The 13,773-nt window shown below is 43.0% G+C and overlaps 2 protein-coding genes across 2 annotated transcripts in view; one reads left to right on the plus strand and one right to left on the minus strand.

Moving 5' to 3' along the window:
• The window catches only part of LYPLA1 (lysophospholipase 1), a 31,982-nt gene extending 19,212 nt beyond the window's left edge, over window positions 1–12,770 (minus strand). Inside the window, exons 1-2 of the mRNA XM_064384187.1 lie at window positions 12,663–12,770; window positions 11,814–11,845 (exon numbers count right to left, since the gene is read on the minus strand). Of these exons, the coding sequence (XP_064240257.1) occupies window positions 11,814–11,845; window positions 12,663–12,731 (101 nt within the window). The 5' untranslated portion in view covers window positions 12,732–12,770. The remainder of the gene's footprint in view (window positions 1–11,813; window positions 11,846–12,662) is intronic.
• On the plus strand, window positions 2,692–3,037 carry LOC105710556 (small ribosomal subunit protein eS24-like). Its single transcript, XM_064384188.1, has one exon. The coding sequence runs from the start codon at window positions 2,692–2,694 to the stop codon at window positions 3,010–3,012; it is 321 nt and encodes a 106-aa protein (XP_064240258.1). The 3' UTR covers window positions 3,013–3,037.
• Window positions 12,771–13,773: the final 1,003 nt, after the last annotated feature.

The following is a 13,773-nucleotide window of genomic DNA, read 5'->3' on the forward strand; positions in this document are numbered from 1 at the left end:
AAATCAACAACAAAAACAACCCAATTCTTAAAAGGGCAAAGGATCTGAACAGGTATTTCTCCAAAGAAAATACGCAAATGACCAACAAGGACATGAGAAGATGCTCAACATTAGCCACTGGGAAATGTAAATCAAAACCACAAAGAGACACCACTTCACATACACATGGATGGCTATAATCAAAAAGACAATAACAAGTGTTAATAAGGATAAGGAGAAACTAGAGCACCCACACACTGCTGGTAGAAGTGTAAAAACGTACAGCTGCTATGAAAACTGTCTCGGAGTTCTTCATAGAGCTACCATTGACTCAGCAATTCAACTCCCGGGTATATACCCCAGAGAACTAAAAACATACGTCCACACAAAGTCTTGTACATGAATGTGCAGAGTAGTATTATTCATTATAGTCAAAAAGTAGAAACAATCCAAATGTTCATTAATTGATGAATGAATTGTTTTCATGTGAATTTTCTTCTTAAGAGACAGAGTCTCACTATATTGCCCAGGCTAGACTCGGACTCCTGGCCTGAAAGTACCCTCCTGACTCGGCCTTCCAAGTAGTTGAGACTACAGGTGCACGACACCATGCTCAGGTAATTATTTACTTGGCAATGAAAGAAAGCAGTACTGGTACATGTTACAACATAGATGAGCCTGAAAAATATGCTATAAAGTGAAAGAAGCCAAATGCAGAAGACCAAATATTACCTGATTCCATTTATACACAATATCTAGAATAAGCAAATCCACAGAAGCAAAAGGAGACAGTGGTTGCCAAGGAGGGAAGTAAGTAGTCTGCAGATGGATGCTGGGTTTCTTTTGGGGTTGTTGAACATATTCTGGAATTAAGACAGTAGTGATAGTTGCACAACTCTGTAAATATACTAAAAACACTGAATTGAATAAAAGAGTGAAGTTTTTGATATGTGAATTATATCTCAGTAAGTACAGTAGTTCCCCATCATCCATAGTTTTGCTTTCTCTGGATTCAGTTACTTGCATTCAACCACCATCGAAAAATAGGTGAGTACAGAACGAGAATGTATTTTGACAGAGAGATCACATTGACATAACTTTCATTACAATAGTTGTTATAATTATTCTATTGCTGTTTTTCACCTCTTACCGCCTAATTTATAAATTAAACTTTATCACAGGTATGTACGTATGGGAAAAAACTTTGTATCATAGGGTTTGGTACTCTCTGTGGTTTCAGAATCCATTTGTCTTCTAGCCTGGGCAACAAGAGCAACACCCTGTCTCAAAAAAAAAAAAAGGAAAAGAAAAGAAGAAAGATAAGATAAGACTAAGAACCCTTATATAAAAAAAAGGAATAGGAATCTTGGGTTCTAGTCCCCGCTCAGCCACTATCTAAAAGTGTGGCCTCCGTTCCATCAGTTTAGTGGTTCTCAGAAGTATGATCCCCAGACCTGTAGCATCAGTATTCAATGAGAACTTGTTAGAAATGCAAATTCTGGCCAAGCACAGTGGCTCATGTCCGTAATCCCAGCACTTTGGGAGGCCCAGGTGGGGGATGGCTTGAAACCAGGAATTAGACTAACCTGGGCAACGTACTGAGCCCCCACCTCTAAAAAAACTAAGAAATAGCCAGACACAGTAGTGCACAGCTGTACCTGTGGCCACCTGGGAGGCTGAGATGGGAAGATCACTTGAGCCCAGGAGGTCAAGGCTACAGTGAGCTATGTTCACGCCACTGCACTCCAGCCTGGGCAACAGAGTGAGAGACCCTGTCTCCAAAGAAAAAAAGAAAGACATGTAAATTCCTGGGCCTTATTCCAGACCCACGCAATCAGAAACTGGCAGTGGTGCCCAAGAATCAAGCCTTTCAGGTGATTTCGATGCATGCTATAGTATGAAAATCAATGCCTTTCTATTTCTCAGTTTTCCCATTCATAACCTACAGCTGATTGAACTGGATAATTAAACGGTCTATACAGGTTATAAAAATCTGACTCCAGGCCAGGCATGGTGACTCATGCCTGTAATCCCAGCACTTTGAGAGGCTGAGGTGAGTGGATCACAAGGTCAGGAGTTCAAGACCAGCCTGGTCAAGATGGTGAAACTCCATATCTACTAAAATTACAAAAAATTAGCCAGGCATGGTGGCAGGCACCTGAAATCCCAGCTACTTGGGAGGCTGAGGCAGAGAATTGCTTGAACCTGGGAGGCAGAGGTTGCAGTGAGCTGAGACCATGCCACTGCACTCCAGCCTGGATGACAGAGCAAGACTCTGTCTTGAAACAAACAAACAAACAAAAAACCCTGCAGAGTAACTAAAGCATTATTTCCATTTATTCATTATCCTGTAGTAATATGGGCATAGAACTAAAAACTCAAGAGATTCTGTCCAGGTTTGTACAAGAAACGCCGCTCATCCTTATCCCCATTCATGCATTATTCTTAAGGACTCTCCTATCAGTCCCAATCAATCTTACCAACTAACTAGACAAGAAAAAAAATGACCTAAGACAGATCAGATTCTTGACTGAACACCAGAACTAGGGTTGATATAAATAAGAGCTAGGATCATTCACTTTTGGATGACAAGAGTGTGTCGACACTGAGAATTATGTAAATCTACAGAAGGAAGCAAGTGAGAGACCACAAGGCCACAAAAAGGTAGTGAGGCTCTTTTCCTCCCCGGCTGTCTAAAGATAGGCTGCCATCATGAACGACACAGTCACTATCCGCACTAGAAAGTTCAAGACCAACTGTCTACTTCAGAGGAAACGAATGGTCATTGATGTCCTTCACCCCGGGAAGGCAACAGTGCCTAAGACAGAAATTCGGGAAAAACGAGCCAAAATGTACAAGACCACACCAGATGTCATCTTTGTATTTGGATTCAGAACTCATTTTGGTGGTGGCAAGACAACTGGCTTTGGCATGATTAATGATTCCCTGGATTATGCAAAGAAAAATGAACCCAAACATAGACTTGCAAGACATGGCCTGTATGAGAAGAAAAAGACCTCAAGAAAGCAATGAAAGGAACGCAAGAATGGAATGAAGAAAGTCAGGGGGACTCAAAGGCCAATGTTGGTGCTGGCAAAAAGCCGAAGGAGTAAAGGTGCTGCAATGATGTTATCTATGGCCGCTGTGGACTTTTCACGAGAAGCTTAATAAACTAAAAACTTTCATGTGGAAAAAAAAAAAAAAGAAAAAGGTAGTGAGAATAATGGTGTAGTTGAACAGTGTTCCCCCCAAATTCACACCCACCTGAAACCTCAGAAAGTGACTTTATTTAGAAATAGGCTCTCTGCCGATTTCCTTAGTTAAGGGTTGAGTTGAGATCACACTGGATTAGGGCGAGCCCTAAATCCAATAACTGGTGTCCTCCTAAGAGGAGGAGAGGACAGATACACAGCAAAGAAGGTCACATGAAGACAGAGGCAGAAGTTGGGAGTATGCTGCCTCAGGCCAAGGAAAGCCGGGAGCTATGAGAAACTGGAACAGGCAAGGATGGATCTTCCATTAGAGGGAATGTAGGTGGCCCTGCTGACAGCTTCGTTTTGGACTTTCGGCCTGTTTAACTGTGAGAATGAATTTCTGTTGTTTAAGTCCTCTAGTTTGTGGTTATTTGTAATGGCAGCCTCAGGAAACTGATACATGTGGTGACTGATGCTCCTCATATGTCTCGCCCTTTAATTCCTTATTTATTCATTTATTTGTCCAAATACTTAGTGCTATTACATGTCCTATACTATTCTAGCACTGGGAATACAGTATTAATTTAACAAAAAACAAAAAATCCCTGTGCTCAGGTAAATTTTATGGTATGTGAATTTTATCTTAATGAAAGTTTCTTAAAGAAACCTTTACCTTCATGGACTTTATATGCTAGTGGGCTGTCCTTCTATCTTTCCACAAGTTCTAATTTTTGTATAAGTTAGCTGATGAGTTTTCTATTCCTTGTAATTAAATGATCTCCAGAGCACACTCTATAATTCTATTATTAATAGCTGTTGATTAGAAGAAGACTTGCAAACTTATGGTCACAAAACATATCCATGTTGCCAATTCACCTTCAATCCTCACCTTGTTTGACCTCTCAGTAAAATCTGATAGAATCAACCACTTCTTTAACTTTCAAACATTCTTCTCTATACTTTCATAATCTCCTTGGCCTAGGAAATCTCACAGGGACTGGTAATACAGACAAGTAACTCCTGGAATACATCGGGGCTGAGGGGTAGCAGGGAGGGGAGCACATGAAGAGAACCAAGCTTTCCACCTGGCCTTTCCTCCTCCCAGTTTTCCCTTAATTGGAACTGAATTTTCAGGTGTCATGTTCAGCAGATGGGGAGAGGTCCCCACGAATGAAGCATAGCTGTGAACTAGGGCAACTGGAAGGGGGGCGCTCCAGAGCTGCACTGTTGGCCAGAACCCCCAGAACAGGAGCCAGGTTCCTCACGGAATTACCAACATGGAAAGGAAGAAGGCTATAATAAACCCTATGGTGCTGGGTTGCAATTGGAGGAATCGTTATAAACAAGATTTTGAATACTTATAAATACTAAAACTGGTTATGTGTGTACATATGTATGTAAGGGCACATATTCCTAGCTCTATCTACCGCCAAGAGTCTAGGTCTGGGAGCACACATAGCTCCCAGCTCTCACTGTCTGCTAAAAGGAACCAGTGTTCTTAGAAAAACGGCTGAGTCCAAAACTAGAGCAAGAAAAATATAGAAAAATCTCGTACCATAAAGTGAGGAAGTGATCAAATAAGGATGAGGATATGTCCAAAAGACATTGAGTAGCAGCTTGAAATGGTTACTGTGGCCAACTAAAGGACAATTTGAGTATCAAAATAAGTAACTGACTTAACAATTAATTGTTATCCTCTGAGAACAACAGGAATCCAAGAGTCTGTACTGATGTAAAACTTTAAAACAAATGAGTATGTACGTATGTAATAGACAAGGGAGAAAGGAAAGGCTCTACTCCACAGCAGACTGCTAAAGAATAAATCCAGAATAAAGGACAATTTTTTTTTTTTTTTGGAGACTGAATCTCACTGTCATCCAGGCTGGAGTGCAGTGGTGCCATCTCAGCTCACTGCAACCTCCACCTCCCTAGTAGATGGGACAACAGGAGTGCGCCGCCCTGTCCAGCTAATTTTTGTATTCTTAGTAGAGTCAAGGTTTCGTCATGTTGGCCAGGCTGGTCTTAAACTACTGACCTCAGATGATCCACCTGCCTTGGCCTCCCAAAGTGCTGGGATTACAGGCATGAGCCACTGCACCTGGCCAGAATAAAGGAAATTTTTAAAAGATATTTTAACTTTAAATATTTAAATATCATAAGATATCTGGCAACTACCACAATAACAGATTCTGGCAATAATCATTAATGGGTGCTAAATCCATGGGTGAACAAATGGTGGGGATCAGGAATGTTATAATATCAAGGTATCTCCCCACAAAATATTTTTAAATAATTATATATTCAATATTTTAAATATCTCATGTGTTATACTTTAATGGAGAAACCTGGCAGACACCACCTTAACCAGGTGATAAAACACAACATCAGTAACAACAAAATCATCATGACGTCTACCTAATATGATGCTCTGTGATGGACACAGCAACACCCCTATCGTGTTCCTGTCAAAAAGGCATAACTCACAAGACATCAGATAAACCCAAATCACCCCAAACTTAGGGACATTGTACAAAGTAACTGGCTTACACTTTTTTTTTTTTTTTGTAGAGACAGGGTCTGGCTGTTGCTCAGGCTCAAACGATTCTCGTGCTCAGCTTCCCAAAGCACTGGTATTACCACACCCGGCCTGTGTCAAGGTCACGAAAGACAAGGACTGTTTCAGAATAAAGAAAACTAAGGCACTACATAATCCTGGACTATAAAGAACAGTATTGGCTCAAATCAATGAAATGTGAATGGATTTGGTGGATTAGATCGTAGTATCCGATCAATGTTAACTTCTTAATGATGGTTATATGTGAGTGTCCTCATACTTAAAAATGTACCCCAAAGAATTAAGATGTAATGAGGCAACACATCTGCAACTTATTCTTTAATAGTTCAGAAACATTAACAATTGGGCAATCTGGGTGAAAGGAGCTATAAATGCTATTTCTGTAACTTTTATATAAATATCAAGTTATTTTAAAATGAAAAGTTAAAAAGTTTAAGACATAACATAATAGAACATAACCCATTAAATAAATCTGAGTCCAGGCTGGGCACGGTGGTTCCTATCTGTAATCACAGCACTTTTGGAGGCCAAGGTGGACAAATCACTTTGAGGTCAGGAGTTAGACACCAGCCTGGACAACATGGCGAAACTCCATCTCTACTAAAAATACAAAAAATTAGCTGGGCATGGTGGCATGCACCTGTAGTCCCAGCTACTTGGGAGGCTGAGGCAGGAGAATTGCTTGAACCAAGGAGGCGGAGGTTGCAGTGAGCCGAGATTACACTGCTGCACTCCAGCCTGCCTGGGCTACAGACTCCGTCTCGAAAAATAAGCAAATAAATAAATAAATAGAAAAGAAATCTGAGTCCATACTAACTAAATGGAGAGTAGCAGATTAATAAACAAAATGACAAAAAAAAGTAATGACAGAATTAAAAAATCATATTGTAGAAATGATTGACTCAAGTAAGAATTATCAATGGATGGTAAAAACATTGGGTGACAGCTTGATGAACAATTTGCATAGTCAAAAAATATCTCCCCATAACTTGCTTTTTAATTACAAAAGGAAAGTAACTGCAGTAGAGACCTGGAAGATATCACCTTAATCAAGTGATCCAAGTTACATCAATAAAGGGACTCGGCATCATTAGTCTACTGATGTGTGCAATGAATAGGACATATTGTTTACATAGTATTTATATCAGAATTGCACGAACTGAATCTAGTCATGAGGAAATATCAAACAAACCTAAATTAAAGGACTCACCTGTTCTCTGCAGAAGTGTCAGTGTCATGAAGGACAAAGAAAATGTAGGTAATTGTCCCAGATTAAAAGAGACAAAAAAGACTAAAGAGATGTGATAACTAATGCAGTGTGTAACTAGGGTGGAGATAGCTACAAAGAATATTAATGGAACAATCTGGCAAAGACTGAATACGAGTATATTAGATAATACTAAATGTTAAATGTAATGGGATAACTGTTCTGTGACTATATAATGTTTAAAATACGCTAGTCCTTCTCACCCAAAGTTTTGTTTTCCATGGTTTCAGCTGCCCACAGTCAACTGTGGTTCAAAAATATTAAATGGAAAATTCCAGAAATAAACACTGGGGGATGCTCTAAAATCCTTAGTGGATGCCTGAATCCATGGATACCACCAAACCCTATATATAGTATGTTTTTTTCTATACATAATACCTGTGATAAAGTTTAATGTATAAATTAGGCATAGGAAGAGATAAACAATAATAAAAACTACAACAATATGCTGACATCACTTCTCTTGCCCTTTGGAGCCATCATTAAGCAATGTAAGGATTATTTGGATAAAAGTACTACAGGTTGGGTGAAGTGGCTCATATCACTTGAGGTCAGGAGTTCCAGACTGGCCTGGCCAACATGATGAAACCCCCATGTCTACTAAAAATACAAAAATTAGCCGGGTGTGGTAGTCTCAGCTACTTGGGAGGCTGAGGCAGGAGAGTTACTTGAACCCAGAGGGCAGAGGTTGCAGTGAGCCATGATCGTGGCACTGCATTCCAGCCTGGGTGACAGGGTGAGACTCTGTTTCAAAAAAAAAAAAGGCAAAACAATACTGCAACAGTTGATCTGATAACCCAGATGACTACCCACTGACTAACAGATGGTGAATGCATACAGTATGGATACCCTGGGTAAAGCAATGATTCATGTCCTGGGTGGAATGGAATGAGATTTCATCACAAGATCCAGAAGAAGTTGGAGAAATAGAGGAAAACTGAAGATAAAGGCATTTTGATAAAATAGCCCCCAAATGACTAAATCTTCTCTAAAATGAGCCATTGAGGCCAGGCATGATGGCTCACTCCTGTAATCCCAGCACTTTGAAAGGCCAAGGTAGGTGGTTCACTTGAGGTCAGGAATTGGACACCAGCCTGGCCAACATGCTGAAACCCCGTCTCTACTAAAAGTACAAAAGAATTAGCTTAATGTGGTGGAACGCACCTGTAATCCCAGCTATTCAGGAGGCTGAGGCATAAGAATTGCTTGAACCCAGGTGGTGGAGGTTGAAGTGAGCCGAGATCACAACACTACACTCCAGCCTGGGTGACAGAGCAAGACTCCGTCTCAATAAAAAATAAAATAAATACTGGCCAGGCGTGGTGGCTCATGCCTGTAATCCCAGCACTCTGGGAGGCCGAGGTAGGTGGATCATGAGGGCAGGAGTTCAAGACCAGCCTGGCCAAGATAGTGAAACCCCATCTCTACTAAAAATACAAAAATTTAGCTGGGCGTGGTGGTGGGCGCCTGTAAACCCAGCTACTCCAGAGGCTGAGACAGAGAATTGTGTGAACCTGGGAGGTGGAGGTTATAGTGAGCCAACATCATGCCATTGTACTCCAGCCTGGGTGACAAAGTGAGACTCCATCTCAAAATAAATAATTAAATAAATAAAATTAACAAGTAATTAATAAAATAAAAGAATGGTATATAATTTTAAACTTATAAATGATTTCTGGAATTTTTTATTTCGAACCACACTTGACCACGGGTAACTGAAACCATGGGAAACAAACCTTTGGGTAAGAGGAGACTGGAGTAACTTAAATATCAAATTGCCACTTTTCAGACTGACAGGTTCAAAGTTTCATCATGTACTCACAGAACCAATCTAGAGTCAGCTTTTCCTTAGCACTATTCCACCAAATATTTTCAGAACTGGAGACCTTTAATTTGTTTTTATTTTTTTAAATCCCAACAGGTTAAATAGGAGGATAATTTTTTAATATAAACTTAACTTTTGGTCAAGATGTCATGGATGTTCTTGGTATTTTTTATCCCAATAGCTTTCACCATTTTCACTTAACTTCAGTCTGTGGAATCTGCCTAGACTGAAGTTTTTTTTGCTTGTACTAGTCATTCAGACATAGAAGCTCTCATTATTGGTAAAGTTACAGGGTAGCAAGCTCCTCTCTGACTTGCAACGTCAATTAAGGTTTGACCATAAAACAGACATTCTACTACTTTGGCCATAAAATAGAAATTCTACTATTTGAGTTTCATTTGGTAAAATAAATTCATCATTTTCACAGGACTACTGGATTGCCAGAAAGAGTCCTGCAACCTTTCCCGTAACTCCACATAAGGTCTGTATTACATACCTTTACTTAGACAAAAAATAGGAAATCACTTTTAAGAACTAATCTAGGCCAGGTATGGCCTGCAATCCCAGCACTTTGGGAGGCTGAGGCAGGCGGATCACTTGAGGCCAGGAGTTTGAGACCAGCCTGACCAACATGGTAAAACTCTGTCTCTACTAAAAATATAAAAATTAGCTGGGTGTGGTGGCAAGCACCTGTAGTCCCAGCTACTTGGGAGGCCCAGAACCTGGAAGGCTGAGGTTGCAGTGAGCCAAGATCATGCCACTGCATTCTGGCCAGGGTGACAGGGCAGACCCTGTCTTTAAAAAAAAGAAAAAAAATGGCTGGGCATGGTGGCTCACACCTGTAATCTCATCACTCTGGGAGGCAGAGGCAGGTGGATCACCTGAGGTCGGGAGTTCGAGACCAGCCTGACCAACACAGACAAACCCTCTTTCTACTAAAAATACAAAATTAGCTGGCATGGTGGTACACGCCTGTTATCCCAGCTACCCAGGAGGCTGAGGCAGGAGAATGGCTTGAACCTGGGAGGCAGAGGTTGCAATGAGCCAAGATTGCACCACCGCACTCCAGCCTGGGCAACAAGAGCAAGACTCCGTTAAAAAAAAAAAAAAAAAAAACCCTAGCCCAATGGCATTTTGTTTTTGTTTCTGTTTTTTGGAGACAGAGTCTCACTCTGTGACTCTGTGGCCCAGGCTGGAGTGCAGTGATGTGATCTTGGCTCACTGAAGCCTCCACCCCCCCAGGTTCAAGTGCTTCTCCTGTCTCAGCCTCCCTAGTAGCTGGGACTATAAGCATGCACGACCACACCTGGCTAATTTTTATATTTTTAGTAGAGACTGGATTTCACCATGTTGGCTAGGCTGGTGTTGAACTCCTTACCTCAAGTGAACCACCCACCTTGACCTCCCAAAGTGCTGGGATTAAAGGAGTGAGACACCGCACCAGACCCAATGGCCCATTTTTTTTTTTTTTTTGAAATGGAGTTTCACACTTGTTGCACAGGCTGGAGTGCAATGGCTTGATCCTGGCTCACTGCAACCTCCGCCTCCTGGGTTCCAGTGATTCTCCTGCCTCAGCCTCCCGAGTAGGTAGGATTACAGGCATGTACCACCACTCCTGGATAATTTTGTATTTTTAGTAGAGACATGGTTTCTCCATGTTGGTCTCGAATGGCTAGTCTCGAACTCCTGACCTCAGTTGATCTGCCCACCTCAGCCTACCAAAGTACTGGGATTACAGGCATGAGCCACCAGGCCCTGCCCATGGCTCATTTTAAAGATTTAGTTGTTTTGGGGCTACTTTATCAAAATTTATTTATCTTCAGTTTTCTCCTATTTCTGCATTTTTTAAACAACATTCATATTTTGCTTAAGTTTCACAGATTATCACGGATTTAAATTAAATATAAAAACAAAAATGCCTCAATATAGAAAAAGCTTGAGTGAGAGATAAATCATGCATTTAAAGTTAGTATAACAAACAGGCCAGGCTCAGGTGGCTCCTGCCTCTAATCTCTGTGCTTTGGGAGGCTGAGACTGGAGTATCACTTGAGCCCAGGAGTTCAAAGCTGCAGTGAGTTATGATCCCACAACTGCAATCCAATCTAGGTGACAGAGCGAGCCCGTCTCTAACAAAAGACATAAACAAACAAACAAAATACAAAATAAAATAATAAAAATAAGCACAGTTAGTACAGCAAAATGTGTTTGATAAGCTTCAAATAAATCTTTGAATTGCTTCCCCTGCCTTTCAACCCCCACCTTTTTTTTTTTTTTTTTTTTGAGACAGAGTCGTCTTGCTCTGTTGCCCGGGCTGGAATGCAGTGGCTCAATCTCGGCTCACTGCAACCTCCGCCTCCCGGGTTCAAGTGATTCTCCAGCTTCAGTCTCCCAAGTAGCTGGGATTACAGGCGCACACCACTATGCCCAGCTAAGTTTTATATTTTTAGTAGAGACGGCATTTCACATGTTGGCCAGGATGGTCTTGATCTCCTGACCTCATGATCTGCCCGCCTCGGCCTCCCAAAGTGCGGGGATTACAGGCCTGAGCCACCGAAGATTTAATCCCCCTAGTCAGAATGCTGTATGCCTTATGCTGCCACTAGTTCTCTTATCAAAATCAACTACTTCTCTTCAATCTGCTCGGAAATTTTAACTGCCCTGGAAAGCTCTCAATTGCATATCGTCCCTACTAACATTCCACTGATCTCTGTTATCCAATACCCAAACCAACTAATGAGGAATTTGCAATTTTATTATGTTCCAGAAACCGGAGTTAAAAATCAATAAATACAAGATGATAATGGGAAAATTCTGGGGGTTTTCAAAAAATAAAATCACCGCACTGTAAGAGATACTAACTAGCAATCTTTTAAAATACATTTTTAGCGCACTTAAACATTAAACCTTTGAACGCGTAAACAAAAGTTGCATGACCCAGTTTCATTAGATACTACTAATAATAATGGTACCTACCCAGTATCTCCCAATCCATGAAGGAAAATCACCTATAATAGAAGAGGAAAAATTAGTAAGCAATGCTTAAATAAGCCCACACAGAATTGTTACACACTAGTTTGTTTAAAGGTGGAAAATGGAATGAAACCTACGAGAGAATTTACACACCACTATCTTCGGCAACTTATTTCTACCCACCTCTTTCAAATGGCAAAAATTCCAATCAATTTCTCTCCCTTTATTTCCTGAGATAATGAATGGGGGAGGCGGGTTAGCACTCAGAGGTCCCAGTTAGACATTCTGCACATTCTAAGAAAAAAACAGTTTATCTCTTTTAAGTCAAATCCGGACCATCTCACATATCCTGTAGAATTTTTCCATCGCAAAAGCAAGCTTCCGCGGACAAAAATAAGTTTGAGGTCTCATACACGAGTTTCCTAAAAAACAGTACCTCTGACCATACAGGACACTAAATCTTCAAACTTCTTTCATTGAGGACAAGAGTGCGAGGTGACAATAAAGCGATTTCCTGGAGGACTTAGGTTTCCCTCACCCACACACCGGCAGAAACACGCTGCAGAAGCGGAAGCCGTGCCCCGGGCCGGGCCGCGGGGGTCCCGGGGCCGCACTCCCTCCGCAATGCAGGGCCAGGTGGCCGGGGGCTGGCCCCCGCGCCAGCTGCGACCCCCGGCTGCCCCCGCCCCACTCTGCGGGCCCCGCCGCGCCGACCACCCGCACCCCACCCGGGCCGGGAAGAGCGTCCTCGCCAGCAGGCCGCCACCCGCCCGCAACGCCCACCCCGCGCGAGGAGCAGCCACTGGTGGCGGGCCCAGTGGGCCCATCCGAGCCCACGCCTACGCCACTCACCGCGGCGGTGGCCTTCCGGGCGGCGGGGACGACGGCGGGCAGCTGGGCTGACATGTTATTGCCGCACATACACCGGCTCAGCTCACACAGCAAGCGGAAGGAACAGCGGGCGCCCTGCCCCGGCCCAAGGGCGTGCGAGCGGCGAGTCGCGGCCGGCCCCACCGGGCGCGCGCTCAGGAGCGGCGCGCTTCCTTCCGCCTGCTCCGCGCGCGCCCCCGCGTCCACCGTCTGTCCTGCCCTGCCAGTCACCCGCCTCCCCTCCCTCTGCTCGTCGCAGAGTCCGGGCGGCTCCTTCCCTCTGATTGGCTGCGACAGCAGCGCGGACCGGGCTGAGCTTTTTGCAAGCCACGCGGCCCGCGCATGCTCCGTGCTGGCTGGGGAAATGCGCTCGCAGGTGCCAGGTTAGGTCTGGTGTCTTGGATCCTGGCTTAGGCTTTGGCTTTTCTGGCTCTGTACTGAAAAGACCGAGCCCCAGAGCCAATTCACCCAACCCCAGCTGCTTTTTGGTTTCCTGCGGCCAGGGTCTATTATTTGTAAAACTCTGGATGGACTGGGAGAGGCTGGTGGAGCTTTTGCAGTATTTTTGTTTGGAGCTACACCAGTATGTAGATTTGGGGTCAGCTTCCCTTCTTTAAACTTTAGTTGGAAAGGAAGACGTTTGTCACCAGAAATCCACTACTTCCTTAAATTGATCGACAATACTTATTGATGGACGGATATTGACACAGTACAGATTTAAGCGCGGAACTGGACTGCCCTTTTGTGCACAGGTGCCTTTACGGCCTAAAGTGTAGTTAACTCACAAATGTATTGCATATCTAATACGTGGTAAGATCTGGGAGAAGGCACGAGACAGAAACACTTAAAGCCAGAATGCCCCGACCTTCAGAAGTTTACAATTCAGTGAAGAAACTCAAGGGACATACCGAATACAATCCTTAGAGTACGATTGGGAAGGAAGCTCTAAAAAAAAAACACCACCATCCTGGCCAGTCGCGGTGGCTCAAGGCTGTAATCCCAGCACTTTCGGAGGCTGAGGCGGGCAGATCACGAGGTCAGGAGATCGGGACCAGCCTGACCAATATGGTGAAACCCCGTGTCTACTAAAAAT

The sequence above is a fragment of the Aotus nancymaae genome, unplaced genomic scaffold, assembly GCF_030222135.1.
Source record: "Aotus nancymaae isolate 86718 unplaced genomic scaffold, 86718_ANA_hifiasm-v0.15.2.pri h1tg000036l, whole genome shotgun sequence".
NCBI lineage: Eukaryota > Metazoa > Chordata > Mammalia > Primates > Aotidae > Aotus > Aotus nancymaae.

Coding starts and splice junctions, on each gene's coding strand:
- LOC105710556 (XM_064384188.1), top strand. CDS start 2,692: ATGAACGACACAGTCACTATCCGCACTAGAAAGTTCAAGACCAACTGT.